Source organism: Epinephelus moara, chromosome 16, assembly GCF_006386435.1.
Source record: "Epinephelus moara isolate mb chromosome 16, YSFRI_EMoa_1.0, whole genome shotgun sequence".
Taxonomy (NCBI): Eukaryota; Metazoa; Chordata; class Actinopteri; order Perciformes; family Serranidae; genus Epinephelus; species Epinephelus moara.
Window position 1 is genome coordinate 19,715,567 of NC_065521.1, and position 16,145 is coordinate 19,731,711.

The 16,145-nt window shown below is 41.3% G+C and overlaps 1 protein-coding gene across 4 annotated transcripts in view; it reads left to right on the forward strand.

Annotated features, from left to right (window-relative positions):
• The window catches only part of LOC126403134 (uncharacterized), a 36,358-nt gene extending 20,769 nt beyond the window's left edge, over positions 1-15,589 (forward strand). For 2 of the 4 annotated variants that reach the window (XM_050065613.1, XM_050065616.1), the window contains exons 5-25: positions 1,037-1,157; positions 1,327-1,420; positions 1,891-1,977; positions 3,484-3,600; positions 3,714-3,812; positions 4,040-4,191; positions 4,496-4,652; positions 4,892-5,014; positions 5,104-5,301; positions 5,895-6,607; positions 6,834-7,280; positions 8,010-8,259; positions 8,505-8,594; positions 9,360-9,686; positions 9,769-9,939; positions 10,125-10,302; positions 10,406-10,522; positions 11,920-12,204; positions 12,524-12,768; positions 12,997-13,055; positions 14,130-15,589. In XM_050065613.1, coding sequence (XP_049921570.1) covers positions 1,037-1,157; positions 1,327-1,420; positions 1,891-1,977; positions 3,484-3,600; positions 3,714-3,812; positions 4,040-4,191; positions 4,496-4,652; positions 4,892-5,014; positions 5,104-5,301; positions 5,895-6,607; positions 6,834-7,280; positions 8,010-8,259; positions 8,505-8,594; positions 9,360-9,686; positions 9,769-9,939; positions 10,125-10,302; positions 10,406-10,522; positions 11,920-12,204; positions 12,524-12,768; positions 12,997-13,035 — 4,010 coding nt within the window. In that variant the 3' untranslated portion in view covers positions 13,036-13,055; positions 14,130-15,589. The remainder of the gene's footprint in view (positions 1-1,036; positions 1,158-1,326; positions 1,421-1,890; positions 1,978-3,483; positions 3,601-3,713; positions 3,813-4,039; positions 4,192-4,495; positions 4,653-4,891; positions 5,015-5,103; positions 5,302-5,894; positions 6,608-6,833; positions 7,281-8,009; positions 8,260-8,504; positions 8,595-9,359; positions 9,687-9,768; positions 9,940-10,124; positions 10,303-10,405; positions 10,523-11,919; positions 12,205-12,523; positions 12,769-12,996; positions 13,056-14,129) is intronic. The other 2 variants (XM_050065614.1, XM_050065615.1) reach the window with 2 other exon arrangements.
• Positions 15,590-16,145: the final 556 nt, after the last annotated feature.

Below are 16,145 nucleotides of genomic sequence, written 5' to 3' on the forward strand. Positions count from 1 at the left end.
GTTAAGATATTCTAGGGCCCTTTTGTGAATTGTGAATGAATCATATATATATATATATATGTATTAAATAAGTCATTAATAGCTTTAAAGTAAAAGTAGACTACATTAAAAATGTCCATTACTTAAAAGTTACCAAAAAAAGGGTTGACTATTGTATTGTCTTCTCTAATGACTTAAACATTCACTTTTTTGTAAAATTACAGTAAAACTCACCTGTTTATCTACAGTAGCTCTGGCCCTCTCTTTCTCTCTTTACCCTTGCTGTTTTCCCTTCTCTCTTTTAGCTCTTTGGTCTGTATGATCTCCTCTTGTGTGCTAGTACTGGTCAGCACAGTTTTTCTCAAATGGGGGTTCATGTACCCCAAAGGGATACCTTGGAATACTGCAGGGGGCATGTGAATTTTTTTTTTAATTTGTTAATTTCAAGGACATTAATCATACATAACTCCTAAATCATCATATCACTAAACTGTAAGTGTATCATATCAAAAAGACCTATGTAACTGGTGGACTCTAGTGTTGTCTGCGTTGTGTTGATATGAAGAGCCAAGACCGTGAATATCTTTGAAGGCGATCTCCGTTTATTCCTAACAACTGTCTCCCATGGAGTACAACAGCAAAAGGGCAGAGGCAAGGCGAGAGACACCCCTTTATAGGTGGGGTACCCCCAAAGGTGAATGTAGGGGTACACTTATGCATTGTCTGTGTCCATCAGGCTTTTGCTTTGTTGCACATTATATGAGCCTTGTGGTCTTCTTAGAAAATGTTGACGGTACCTTGAAAACACCACATCCATCTTGTTCTAAACATACAGAACAAGTTTTTCAATTGAAATTGTACTTAATAGCTTGACTGAACCCCCTCGGACGGAAATCGTTCTCTATTGGATGAAGTTCTTCTCAAGAATCAGTATGAAGTGAAATAAAGCCGATACTTTCTTCTCTAATCTCCCATTTGGTCAGGAGGTTACTGGAAATTCTCACACATAACTGCATTTGAGATGTTCCCTGATCTTTCTTCCCTCTAACCTCATCAGGCGGCAGAGACAGGACAGGCAGGGCAATAGTTGAGCTCTATGGACACCACCAGGGATGGAGATCAGCTGTAACGAGCCAGGAGCTCTTCCAGATGCTGCTCTACTTCTGCACTATCACCAGGTAACATCAGTATGCCAGTAAATCAGTGAGTGAATCAATAAATTAATTAAACAGACTTGAAACAAAAAATCTATAAATTTAAGTCATAGCACAAGGACGTTTTTAGCATCTTTGTGGTCATGTCTGTTTTATTGAGGTCACATATTTGCACATCTATCTCTGTATCTAGGAGAGAAATCAGAGAGGCTGGGATGACGCTCATTTTTGATTCAAGGAAGACAAATCCTCAGCCGCAGCTTTATAAGGCCTTGATGACGCTTCAGGTAAGAAGCACAGAAATGTCTGCATCACAGCTGACTACAGCAGATCACAGTTAACTGTTGTTGTTTATTCTTGGCTGGAGTGCTGCTGTTTACAGTCAATAAATTCTGAATGAAATGTCAATGCAGAATAATGTGGCAGCTCCTCAGCATAAACAGCATATCCACACATCCTCCGATTTATTGACTAGTTGTGTAATGTGACAAAGGGTTTTTACTTTACATATTTATAATCAAAGGTACAATATATATAGTATAATATACAAGTATGTTTTTCTTAGTTTGATATACAGTTTTCTAGTGTTCCAGTTCCATTTACAAATTTAAAAATTCACTTCCATTGTTGCCCATGTGTTTTTGACATACTCAGTATACTCTGATTTATTTGTGATGATCAATAAAAGGGTGTAGCTCAAATCAAAGATGCATGAATGTTGTTCAGTAGGTGTTATGTGTGTGTTAAACTGTTGCAGGAGCAGACTCCTCAGGCAGTGAACAGTTTCGTGCTGCTGGTGGACAAGGAGAGCAGCCTGCGACCAGAGAGGTGTCCCGGCATTCAGGTCACCTTTTTTACTCTTGTTAATATTTTTTATAAGACACTGCAGATGGAGAAATACCTCTGTTCTGTTTCCTCTAAAGAGTTATTAACCTGAGTGGGCTATAAACCTCATTGATCTCTTTGATCAAGGTGTGTTTTTGGCCATGCTAGAACCTTGATAACACGTAGATTACTATGAAAAATTTGACATTCACTGTCCCCACAGGATGAACCCTAATGATGTTAGTCACTTTTCCAGTTAAATATCTTAATATCAGCTGACTATCAATTATAGGCGCCACAACAGGACGTAATTTACCTTCAAACATTTTTGCATTTAAGAGGATAAAATATTGATCCATTTTTGATCCAAATAGATGAAATACTTTATCCTGGTACAAACTGTTAACCTTGACCATTTTGAGTTTTATCGTGTATTTCTACATTAACTTCAAAGGTTGCTTCAGCATCATGGTGACTATACATCGAGTATACACATTGCAACTGTTGTAGTCCTTTGGATGGCAGTTTTGGTAAGAGGAAAGAAAGAAAGAAAAAACAGTATGAGCAAAACTAAACTGGCTACAGACAATGTGTTTGATCCAGTCACATAAATCACATACCAACAAACAATAGGTTACTGGTCCCTCTGTCCTTGTTACTAAAATACTATTTTGGTTCAGAACATGAACTGGGATGTGAGGATCCAAATAGTAAGATCTAAAAAAAATAGCAAAATAACTGTCTGGGGACAAGAGACAGACAAGATTGTAAACAAGATTATTGATGAACTCAGTGAGACCTCACATGGTCACTTTGTGCTGCAGTGCATGTTAAAAAAGATACAAGGTTTAGAGTTAATTTTATTACCCCCTGGGGTAATTTTGTTTTGCAATCATTATTCACATAAAAACAGAATACGAAAGACAACATCAATGACACGTCAACACAATAAATCACAGAGCTAGAGCAGAAAAATGGAAGTTCATACCAAATAGGCTGCACACAAACAAGAGTGCAAATGTGCATGTGTGCAAAGGATGTGCAAGGAGTGCAGCCAGAGTGCTTTTTTAAGCATATCAGTAACACTTGGGATGAAGGAGACATGAAATCTCTTGGTCCTCGCATCAGATGCCCTGAACCGACTCCCTGAGGGAGAAAGCTTAAACTCATCCAGGAGTTAATGGTCCTGGCAGTCCAATATAACATTAGCTGCTCTAAGGACCTGTCTGTTGTACATGTGTAAAAGCCTGGTGTCACTCCTCCCTGAAATCGTATTGGTCATTTTAGCAAGACTTCCAAGGCTATTCTGATTTGACCAGTTTAATTCAGTACACCACAGTAACTGTATTAAATAGAAATTATACATTCTGCAATGTTAATAAACAACATTGCAGAAAAATATAAATTTAGTTAAAGACACAGAGGAGGTTATGGGGTGAGTGATGATGTAAGAATCTTTCTGTTGTTCATGCTGTAGCTGTGAAAACATGTGGATGTTACTTTGACACTTGTTGCCTCAAAGCAGACTGAAGTGGTGACATCGATGAAAGCCTTGTTGAAGCTGGTGGAGGTGAATCAGCTGAGCTCCCGGCTGGACGGCACACTGTCTCACAGCCACTGTGACTGGATAGAGCTGCACCAGGTGAGCCTGTCCTGCCACCAGTCTGCCTCTCTTCTCTATAATCAGGCAGTGCAATAGTTGTTTCTGTTGTTACTGCTTATGATTTACTTGTGCCCACATCTTTCATTCTCTAGAAGCTCTTCCCATTTGTGTCTGATCTTCACGAGGCGTCCAGCCTTCTTCTGAGAGCCATCAGTAGGTTAGAGGAGCCCCAGAGGACAGACACTGTGCAGGTACCTTAAAGCTGTCTTTTGACTGCTTACTCATGTTGTTGTTTGGGCCTTGAAGGCTGGGTTTTTCCGCAGTTATGTAACTCTGTCTTCACCGGATAAAAGCCTCTGTAGCTACATAAGAGTTTAGGTGAATGCACATGGAAAACACTCAACAATGAAAGTGTTGATGTGAGAGAGTTATTTTTTTTTATCATTTGCTGATGTTAAATCATCTTTTTGTTAAACAGACAGTGCAGCAGTGCATGGTGGACCAGAGGACGCTGATGAGGAATGTACTGGAGGACAGCCGATTGGTCAACCTGCAGAGGGAGGGCGGGGCTATCTTGGCGAGGCTGAGGAAGGAGAGTGACCTTAAATACCCCCACTGTGAGGACCTTAGGTAAACACCTGTTCTCACCTGCTGTATTTACATAACAACCCAGCTATTTGTTCCACGGGTTTTTTGGGGTTAACTTGTATACATGATCTTTGATACCCTGTGATTGAGTATTCTAGCTGCCAGAAAACAAACTGCTCGACTAAACATAGTCCTACCAACCTCTATACTATAAATTACTGGTGAAAATTACTGAATTGTGAAGCTGCAGGCTCATTATTTGATAGCACGTGATTTCAGAAAAAAAAAAAAAAAAGTTTCTGTGCCACATTTATTTTAATTATTAATTTTTTAAGCCTATGATCAGTCTTTTGCCCACATGCAGTGACGCAGTGGACTCGGTGACCAGCCTGTACAATCACGTGGAGGAGCAGGCTCATGTCCTCGTGCAGAAGTCCAACACATCACTGGAGCACCTGGAGTATCTGCTGCAACTCAGAGAGGTGGAGGGACACTTCATTCAGGTGAATGTAACAGGCAGCAAGTAAACTGTTGGCACTGCATCTACTTTTCATAATGTCTGATGTGATATGTTGTGTCCGTGGTATGGTTTTGTTGTTTGGTTGGATGTTGTGTTTTGTTTTTTTTTAAGATTTTTTTTTGGCATTTTTGCCAAATGCATTTGGTTAGGACTTAAAAAAGAAGTTACACATGCATCTGCTCATACCATCAAACCCAATATTGTTTTTCATCTTTCCTACAGCTGCAACAGTGGTTTAATGTAGAGGGAGAGCGCCACCTGCTGGAGGCTGAATCAGTGGAGGACTCTGGAGACAGAATGGAGCAGATCCTCAACAGCTTCACTGGTTTCCTTATTGAAGCTAATGTGAGTCTACGTTTCCTTATGGCTGTCATGTATTTGTGTGTCTCTGTCTGTCCACTTGTCTGAATCTATCTCCCTTCTTCCTCCTGCAGGACCGAAGGCACCACGCCATGACGTTGGTGTCAGAGGCAGAGCGACTCCAGCAGAGTGGCCTCTCCTACCCGGAGACAGAGACATTTGGGACACTAGTCTGCAGCTTCAAGTCAGGCCTGGAGGACTTTCTGTGCAGGGCAGAGGCATGCGGCAGGGAGCTGCAGATCATGGTCAACGTGTGTGATTTTTGTGAACAGGTTGGTGTAAGATGTCTTGTAATTATTATTTGAATTCAAGTATTTGAGATCAGTATGTAGCTCATGCTCTTACCCTTTAGAAACAATCATTCAGCCCAGATTGGGACCAGTGAGCGTCTGATGGCCGGGCCTTAGGCATGGAGCCCGAAAAAATAACATGGAGCCGTCTCCCTGTGGGCCCACCACCCGCAGGGACCCATACTAAGATCCCAAATTTAATTTTTGTTAAAATGCAATTATATAGCTTCAGTATATAAATGTCTGTGCCCAGGGGCCCATTGTTCATAATCTGCCCATGATACACACATGGACTTTTGCTCTTTCACAGAGACTAAGAGTATTTAAATAACTATCATGTTCAAAGAGCCATTTGTGTACACAGCTGATTTTTGTTTTACCCAAAAGACATCTAGGAAAAAGGCAGCACTATCAGCAGAAAAACAATCGCACTTTTAGCAAGTTTATGCTTTTGTGTCAGGTTACAGCACTTATGTATTAGTAGGGTTGCATGATAATAGCGAAGTAGGCTATATGAGAACACACACTTCTGTTTTTATATAAAATAAAAGAAAACTTCTGTAATCTCCAAACAGGCTACAGCTCTGGCCAGCGAATGCACGGAGTACCTAGATCAGAGTCAATCCAGAATCCACACAAAGCAAGACCATGACCAGACTACATCTGTCAGTCACACAAACACTGAGCCAAAACAACACCAAAACCAAGACTCTGGACCAAGCACTGCTTCCGCATCTGATATCCGTGCAGCACATGCCTCCGACGCAACCACCACCAGTGTTTTACTGTCAAGCAATGACACCTCTGTCCTTCAGACTTTCCAGGACAGGTTCCTCCAGTTCAGCCCAGAGAGATTTCAGGAGGTGAAGGCCCAGGCTGGCGCCCTGCGAGGCTCCAGGGGGATGCAGGTTTGGAACGCAGCCTGGCTGAGATGCCAGGAGGCGAGGCAGCAGCTTCAGGAGAGGATGCAGGATGTGGAGGACATTTTCCACCAACAATCAGATCCTAGCAGCTGGTGTGAACATCATTATGTTGATGTGGGGAATGTTCAGACACCGCCCCCCGGTGGCCAGAGTCTGGTGGTACAGTCAACACCCGGGCCCCGGCACCCGCAGTGGGAGGGCATTGTGTCGCGAGCGGTGGATTTAGGGAAGAGAAGGCCAATCCTGGGCACTAATAACACTAACTCAACAACTGTAGCCTGCTGTAACATCATTGTCAAACCTGAGGATCACAGTGATGCTGGAACCAGCCAGGGGTCAAAGGTCAATCCACCGTCACCTCACAGGTAATTTGTTGGTCACTTCTTTTTTCTTGACTAGGATTTAGTAGTTAGAGTTGGTTCACTGTTAGAATGCAGCACTTAGATGATGAAACAGATATTTGTTTTTTCCCCTGCAATGTTCTTATTTAATATTGTTTGTAATCCACTTAGTCATTCGTTCTTATTTTGAGCTTGTAGCGTGGCCCACACTGTGTCTCAGTTTTGGTGCCTTTGTATCATTCAATAACAGGTCAGCAAGGAGAACAGAAAGAGAGACGAGGAGGAGACACACAAGCAGAGCGAGGAGTGAGAGAGACGCCGCTGCTCTGTCTCAGTCCCACACCGTCGGCTGCCAGTGGTTTCCATGGGGACGAGGTCTCGGAATGAGGTCGGTGAGCCAGGACTCGTGCGCTACAGGAGTAGCGACGGCGGGGTCATCCACTCCTCCAGAGCAGCGGGTGCGATCCCCGTCCTCCTGCTCCCACCACGGTCAGCCATCGTGTCGGATCCTCCAGGAGGCTCAGAAGTTCCAGATCTCCCGCCACGGGAGCTTCTGCTCAGAGGACTCCTGTATGAGTGACCGGGGCGCTGCAGGGGGTAACGGGACTTTATGCTGCAAACACTCCAGCCTGCCCATCGGGAGATATGAGGGGGCGTTTTGTTTGGCAAGTCCACAGGAGAGTGCCAGCAATGCCCTGTAAGTTTTACATGTGGGTGAAATTTGCTTGCATTAAAAAGATCTAATTTGTTCTGCAAGATAATGTTATGCAAGTTAAGTAACATGCCTTTAATTTTACTAATCTTGTGAGTCTTAATGAGATCTTATGCACTCTTTTCTGTCTCTAAGCTTCCAATGAAGTACCACAGGTACTGTTTCTTCTTCACTTCTCTTTTTCTACTTGTTGTCAACATGATGGATTACTGAACAGGCCGCCCAGGTTATGTATAAGCTACACTATTTGGTGAAGCAATTTAAATATGTTTGTACGAGTCAGCGGAGGAGCTGCTATGTAGGTAGGGGGAGGTGTTTTTCTTATTTGCCATACTTGGCATGTTTCTATACTGTCACACTGCATGTATAGAGAGTAAAATAACAGGATGTATCATCTGCTAAAATGAAAACATGGTTTATCCTCTTGCCATACTGCAGTGATGCACAGGTGTACTCCAGGATCCCTTGACATCACTGTTGGAGGTGTTTACAGGTGCCACAAAGCACACCCAACCACACCTATCACTGATGCTGGCTGTGGTCGGAGCTGAAACAGGCTTAGACTCAAAAACAATAGTTAACAACTTTCCTATTAAGTTTTTACGGAATCAAAAGCCCCACAAATAATTTAAATGCATTACTGAAACGCATTTATGTACTAAGTAACGGTCTGTATTTGAAATTAGTGGGTCTTTGTTCTGTGTGTGTCACCAGGAGGCTGCAGCGTGTCCTGGAGGAGCTGGTGTTGACAGAGAGGGAGTACGTCCGCTCATTGGGCTACATCCTGACCCACTACCTCCCCCTGCTGGACAGACCAGACATCCCCCAGGATCTCAGAGGCAAGCGAGGTGTCATCTTCGGCAACCTGGAGAAGCTTTACGACTTCCACAGCCACTACTTCCTGCCAGAGCTGGAGGCCTGCCAGAGGGAGCCCGCCATGGTGGCCCGCTGCTTTCTTAGACATGTGAGTGATAACTGTACAGCTGTAATGAATGTAAATGTATTTAGTGTATCATTATTGTAATGTTTGAAACTTTAATTGATTTTATTTACGAAGCATTTCTTTTAATTTTTTAGCTTAGTTTTTTATCTGATTGTGTTTATTTCTATTATTATTTTTGTGTAATTTAAATAACTAGTTAAAGCTGGCTCATTAATAACATATGAATTATTTTCTAATATGGTTTAAAACTTGAACTCTTTCCACAGAGTGAGAATTTTGGTTTGTACGCTCTGTACAGCAAGAACAAACCTCTGTCAGATGCCCTGATCCTGCACCGCCGCCATGACATTTTCAAGGTCAGATTATGTGTCCTGTATTTCTCTTGACTGAAACGTACAAGCATGGGAGTTTCCCATTTTAAATCCTCTAAAGCAGATGCCTTACATCCCTTTCCTTCTGTGGCGAAAGTTCCATTTTTAACATAAATGGCTGCAGTGTCATCACACCCCTAATCCTGGGAGTGTAAACATGGATGGATTACTGAGGCCCCCCCAGCCTTCAGGTGCAAAATGTCATTCAAATGAACATGTACCGACCAGGAAGAAACTCTAAATGACCACAAAGAGGCATAAAAAATACAAATATATGCAAAGAACTACAAAGAGACACAAAATGACCAAGAAAGACACAGAATTACCTCAAAGAGACATAAATGTACCTCAAAAAGACATAAGACTGCCTCAAAGAGGCACAAAAGTCCCTTAAAGAGGCACAAAATAACTAGTAAGAGACACAAAATGACCAAAAAAGACACAAAATTACCCCAAAGAGACATGTAAATGCCTCAATAAGACATTGATTGCCCTAAAGGGACACAAAACAACCACAAGGACACACACAATGACCACTAAAAGACACTTAAACCATATAAAGAACAATATTGACTACAAAGTGACACAAAACTAAATTAAAATCTGCATGTCTTGCTCCTATGTAGGGGAGGTGGTGGAGCCTCTTGCATACCTGTGCCCAGGGGCCCATTGTCTCATAATCCACCCATGTGTTTAAGTGCCATGCTTTACTTTTCCAGCTTTTCAGTCCCACCTTGTTTCCCCTCACAGAAGAAGCAGCAGGAGCTGGGGGACATGATGGACCTTTCATCCTACCTGCTGAGACCCATCCAGAGGATCAGCAAGTACAGCCTCCTGCTGCAGGACATGCTGGCTCTGGCTGGCTCTTACAGGCCAAAAGACATGATCCAGGATACGCTGCTCGCATCTAGTGTTTGTGCACAAAGTGTGTGTGGCCCGGGTTCGTATGTGCCTGATCTGACAAGCAGTGAGAGGGAGCGGGAGAGGGCGGAGATCCAAGCTGCTGCAGACCTGGTTCGGTTTCAGATGCGCCACGGCAACGATTTGCTCACCATGGACGCCATCCAGGAGTGTGATGTAAGATATTAAAATGATAGATAAGATATAGACAGCAGTTTAATCAAGTTAACAGTCTTCCTTTCTTTCTCTGCTCTATCAGGTGAATTTAAAAGAGCAGGGCCAGCTGATTCGCCAGGACGAGTTCACTGTTTTCTTCAGGAAGAAGAAATGTATCCGTCGCATCTTTCTCTTTGAAGATCTCATCCTCTTCAGCAAGACTAAGAAGACAGATATTGGCAATGATGTTTATGTCTACAAGCAGTCATTCAAGGTCTGCACACATCCCTGTTTATCAAAAAACTGTTGGAGCCTTAATCCCTAAATACTGTACTTCCCAGTTTTGCGTTAGTTTTGATCCAGTGCTCCAGTATGCAAAGCTTCCTACTCAGGCTGAAACATCTAACCACATATAATTATCTGCATCAGTGTAATTTCTCTTTGTGTTTTCTCTCCCAGACAAGCGACATCGGGATGACCCACAACTCAAGTGTAAGCAGCTTGTGTTTTGAGATCTGGTTCCGCAGGAGAAAAAGTGAGGACACCTACACCTTGAAGGCCTCCAGCATGGAGGTGAAGAAAGCCTGGACCACCGACCTGGAGAGGATTCTGTGGGATCAGGCCACTCACAGCAGAGGTAGTAACTACGACATCAACACAACAACATGTCTCATTTATGAAGCACTGACCTAAGAGTACAGTTTACAACGTGCTGATTGTGAATATACTATATGTTGCAGAGTTGCGTATGCAGGAGAGGGTGTTCATGGGAATGGGCCGTAAACCTTTCCTGGATATTCAGCCCAGTGATGCTGCCATCTGTGACCGAGCCATCAGCTGCACCCTGCCTGGGAGAAGTAAGAAGCAGCACCCACAAAATGCTTCTTTACGGCAGCTTTAGATTTTTTCTTCAGACTAGCAACTTATGTGAAAAAAATTTTTTAATATCATTTTGTTCATACTATGTAATAAATCTGCGAGTTTAAGCATGTGTCAGGATTTGCTGATACATGGTACGCCATGTGCCATTATTTGTAGTAGTTTGATAGTTTATTAGTGCAAGAAAACACAACTGCACAGAGTCCCAAATTAAAATAAATGATCTAAACTACTTATTTAGAAAATATTAAAGACAAAATTTAAAAGCCATCACTGAAACCATCAGTTGAAAGATTCTCTGGAGTAGCTTCCTGCTGTAGTTGTGTACTGTACAGTAATTTTGTATTTTGCAATATAATGACATTTCAGGTACATTCTCAAATTTTATTTCACTTTAATTCATTTTATCTCCTTAGAATGAGGTGGTGCGGATGGTACTTAAATTGTGGATTTGTTGAGGATGTAATTTGATTTTTTTTCTGGTGAATAATGAGATTGACAGCAGAAATGTTTTTAGTCACACCAGCAGCCATTGGTTGATCTGCCACTTTGGTCCAGATTCAAGTATCTCAACAACTATTGGATGGATTGGAACAAAATTTGGTGCATACATTCATGGTCCTCATTGGATTAATCCTACTGATTTTGGTGGCCCCATGACTTTTCCTCTAGCCCCACCATGTGGTTCACTCAACTGTCTGATGGATTCCCGTGAAATTTAATCCAGAAATCATGTTTCCTTTGGGATGAATTGTAATAACTTTGTCAATACCCTCACTTTTCATCTAGCACCATCATCAGGTTAAAAATTCACTTTTGTTTAATGACCAAATCCCTGCAAAACTAATGAATTTCCCATCAGCCTCAGCTGTGCAAATGAGCAAATGCAAGCATTGTCATGTTAACATTGTGAGCATGTTAGCATGTCGCTTAAAGCACTGCTGTGTATGCCAGTTATTTTCCAAGGATGATGACAATGACCTGCTCTTATTCTCTCTCTGATTGGCTAGTACTCATAGCTTTTGTTGGTTGGATTGGTCAGGTTTAGGCAAGAGGAGTAAGATTGATGAGGGTTAGGGTAAGAACGTCAGGGTAAGAGACAGAGTAAGACAGTTTAGGGCGGGTCATGCCTTTGTCATCCTAAACAAAAAAAATGCCATATACAGCCTCACAGAGTGGCTAGCATGGCTGTAGACTCATCTTGTTTCGATTTTTACCTATTTTTTAGTTTTAAAAAAAGATTTTTTTTTACAAAACTAGTGACTAAATGTAAATTTAAATACATTTTTTCTGAATTAACTGCTTGTGCTCTCATTGCTCACTGACCCAGCCCATTATTTACTCTTTGATGGCATCTATCTATGTGTGTCGTCAGTCCCTGTGGCGTGTTGTTCACACAGGGGCTTAGAGTACCCACGACCACACTCCATTGGCTCTGGCAGCACCGCCTCCACCACCCTCAGCCAGTCGTCTTCCTCCTCTGGCCGGGGCTCGCTGCCCCCTGCTGGTTATCTCGGGAACCAGTCACAGGGTTTGGAGATGGGTCCCGCCGTCTGCTCCTCCCCTGAGGCTGTGACTGAAAATGAACTCAACCATCATCATCTTCATCAGCATCATCTTCATCGTAACTGTGAACAATGGAAAAGTCATCATCTGCTGAGTGAGTTTTTCATATATTTTAGCTCAGTAAGACTCCAAATAAAATCTGACAAAATCCAATAAACGTGAATATAATTACCAACTTAAAATAACATGACGTATATATGAGAAGGTATTCTTAAAGCCACTGTTGATTTGGAACTTCTTTAGTTTGGCGCTATCTGGTGGTATAATCAAGAATGACACTATGGCAGCCATCACCATTGATGCATATTGTATCTGTAAAACAAAATATTTTTGGATGCCATCATGGAATTTGAACTTAGCAATGCACAAACTTCAGCTTTCGTTGTTTCTTAAAGTATCTGTTTCTGCTTTAGTGGACAGCACTGACAGCACTTCTGGAGAACGCATCAACCTCTTCAGCAGCTCAGACCGCAGCTGCCTGTCCGCCATTAGTGGAGAGCTAGTGGATGACTCCTCCTCGATTGTATCCCAGACTTCAAAATCCCGCCAACCACTTAATCGGACCCCCAGCCTGAGGAGAAACAGCTCACCAGCGCTTACTAGAAAGAAACCAGGTGTCACCCCCAAACCTCCACATCTGGCTAATGCTCAGGTACAGGTAAAGGATATGACCTGCTGAACTGTATTTATATAGTTTATATGAGCTGAAGACAATAAGACTCAAAATAACCTAAATGAAATGTTATTACTCTAATAATAGCAGTTATGGAGGTTTAAAAAAAGGTCTGAATGTGTGTTTGATGGAGCCTGAATATTAAAAACTATTAGCTCTAAGAACTTGTGCTATTGTTTTTGACCATTTTATAATACTTAATATGCATTACAGGGTGATGACATTATAATCGGAAAATCAACAGAAGTTTAGTCCTGGATTCCCTGCAGAAGGTGAGAATGAGATGTCTTCAAATTAAAAAACAATTTAAGTAAAACTATATAAAGTGGGAAAAAAAGAGATATGAGTTATATTCTAAATTTTGAGTTTCCTTAAGTTAAACATAATAAAAAAAGACAAACGGTAAGACAACACTTGACAATCCAGTATGTAGGATTTAGGGGGATATATTGACAGACATGGGATAAGTATATTATCTTTAGTGTATAATCATCTGAAAATAAGAATCACAATGTTTTTGTTACCTTAGGATGAGCTGTTTATATCTACATAGGGAGCAGGCCCTTGTTTATGGAGATCGCCATGTTGCACTGCCATGTTTCTACAGTAGCCCAGAATGGACAAACCAAACATGGCCTCTAGATGGGGCAGTTCACATTTTCATGTTTTCGTGTCATCTGCTGAAGTTAGAAGGCTCTCTGCGATGAGCAGTATTAGTAAAACACTGTTTTGTTAGGTGAAACTGCTTTATTCAGTGTTGTTACTGGTTTAAATCACTGGGTTCGTTTGTTTTTGGAGAGGAAGAGACCTCTGTGAATAATTTGACTCCCAGTAAAAACCTCTTGAACGTCTCAATCAAAAACAAGGTGAGCACACATTAAGTTGTCAGAGTAGCACACAATAGCATGTGGGGTGAGCTGCCCATCACGCCAAACAGTGTTGGAGAAGAGACCTCTGCCAATAATTTGGCACCTGGTATAAACCTCCTGAACAATGAACACTGAAGGAATTCTAAGCGAGAGAAGTTTCAGCTCATGGCAATCTGCGATCCTCACTGCTAGACACCATGAAATCCCCCTAAATCTGACATACTGAACCCTTTAAAAGAAACATTACGATATAATTGAGTTGTAGTAAAGTTCATAGGGCATTATTCATAATTCTTACTTTAACTGACCACGTATTTTATTTTGTTCCTCACAAATGAATCCTTTCTATCCGTAACAGCCATTTCAAATAACCAAGCTTTGCATGACAGGTGTTATACAAAAAGTGTTATTATTATTGTTATCATTATTAATGTACTCTGTAGTAAGAAAAATGTTTTGCCTTATATATTCTTGCAGATCATTGGCCCATCAGCATTGGAGATCTTGTGGCCGCCCTGCAGACGGACGGTTTATCTGAGTGAACAAAGTTATTTTACGTGGCTACACAGTCACAAGGCAGTCTGCTGTGCCTGGTCGCGAGGTTTCATTTTTAATGATTTATTGAAGCAATTGAGGTTTAGTGATTTGGTCTCATGTGTCAGTCATTCAAATGTGGTTGTCCTATATCACATGTAGACTAATAACAAGAATTCAAGAAAACAGAAGAGGCTGCTACATGGATGATGTGGTGGGCAGAGTCATCATAGAGTGAGAGACTCACACACTATTTTGTGGGATCTTCTGTAATGTACAGCCTGTACAATTATTAATATGCAGGGATCAATGATAAGAAGGTTGTATTTATTATCTTAACAGAAATCAACAGCTTGTGTGGATCAAACACACAGGACCAGCATCACCACACATGTGGGGAACCACTTCAAGTGTACTGCTCTGTTTTTCATGCTCCTTTTCGCTTGTTAACAGGCAGAGCATTGCTTCAGAGACAGTTGTGTATATCATTATTGACAGCTTGACAGCATTGTTTTGGTTACAAGATCACAAGGGAAACTTAACAGAGTCCAACAGTACAGAGCTACCCACTGGCCTTAAGCCCAGAACTAGCTGAAGATCCAAACTTAACGTTGAAGACCATAAATGGAGAAGCGCATGGATACATGCGACGATACGGGGGAGTAAAATTATCTGAAGATGTTCTGATTATTATAAAAGTAATAATATATGTAAATATTTCTTTTTCTCTTAATCTTGAAGGTTTTACTGTTTATTTCTTTTGGTCCATTTTTATACTGCTGCTGCTGTCTGTCTAAACACATCATTCTTACAGTAGTCCTGTATTTAATCATTTATCAGAAGGAACAGACCACTCATGCGTTGTCACATCTGGATTTGAAGTGCTCTGTAACCCGTGCCTTTAATACAGAGAGAAAGGATCCTGAAAGACTATCTACATCAGCGGTTCCTAACTGGTGGGTTGCAGTGCTGATTCCTGATGTAGAGTGATCGACTAATGGACAGCTACCTGTGGCTGCACCAGTTGGGAACCACTGGTCGACATGATTGTGATCACACAACTGCTGCAATACTAACAGACAAAGTATATGACTACAAGCTCCCAGGCAAAAACCACTTACTGTTATTAAGGGTCCACTAATGGTTTCTTACTGATCAATGTTCCAGCTACACCTTCACGAAAATGACCATTACAAAAAAAGTTTGTTTCTGTCAGTTTATTTTTGTTTTCTTAATAGTTTATTGATGAGAAATGATATTCTTTTGTAAGGTCTGTGGTTTTTAAATGTACAGTATACAAATCATGACAGGATCTTAGAAAAAAATGAGGTCATAATGTCGACCTCTGTTAATTTTATTTTAAAGCCACTAACTTTTAATGACATGACAGATCTGTGGTTTTTTTATTGCTTTCTTACAAGCGTTTTCTTTCGTTATTGTATTCATTCGATTATTTGCTGACTCACTGTGGGGTCAGTGGGGTCATTTTCTTTCTTTCTTCCTCTTTTTTTTAAAGATATAAGTTTTGATATTGTGTGGTTTCTCCTCTCTGAACTCTGACCAGAACAACTGCAGCAACATGAGGATGTGGCTCCAGACTGTGGTGATGCTTAACTTCCTTATTCCACGGACGCAATAATTCCTCAGAAGGACAGCTTTAGACATTTATTGCTTAAGGTTTCATTTCCCTTTGTGCAGGTTTCAGTTTGATGCCGAACCCCACTGCAGTTCAAATCCGTTTTTCAGTTCTTTTTTAATGTTTCAGGGGTGATCTTTGGTTCAGCCTACAGTGAACTCTTTTGATGACCTCCTTACAACTTCCTCCACAAACTGAAAAAGATGTTAAAGTGAGAGTCCCGTTATATGACCTGAGAAAAATGTGTGAAGTATTTTACTGCCTTGCAAATGAAAAAGTTGCATTAAAAAATGTAACTGTATGATATGTTATTTACTGCTTTA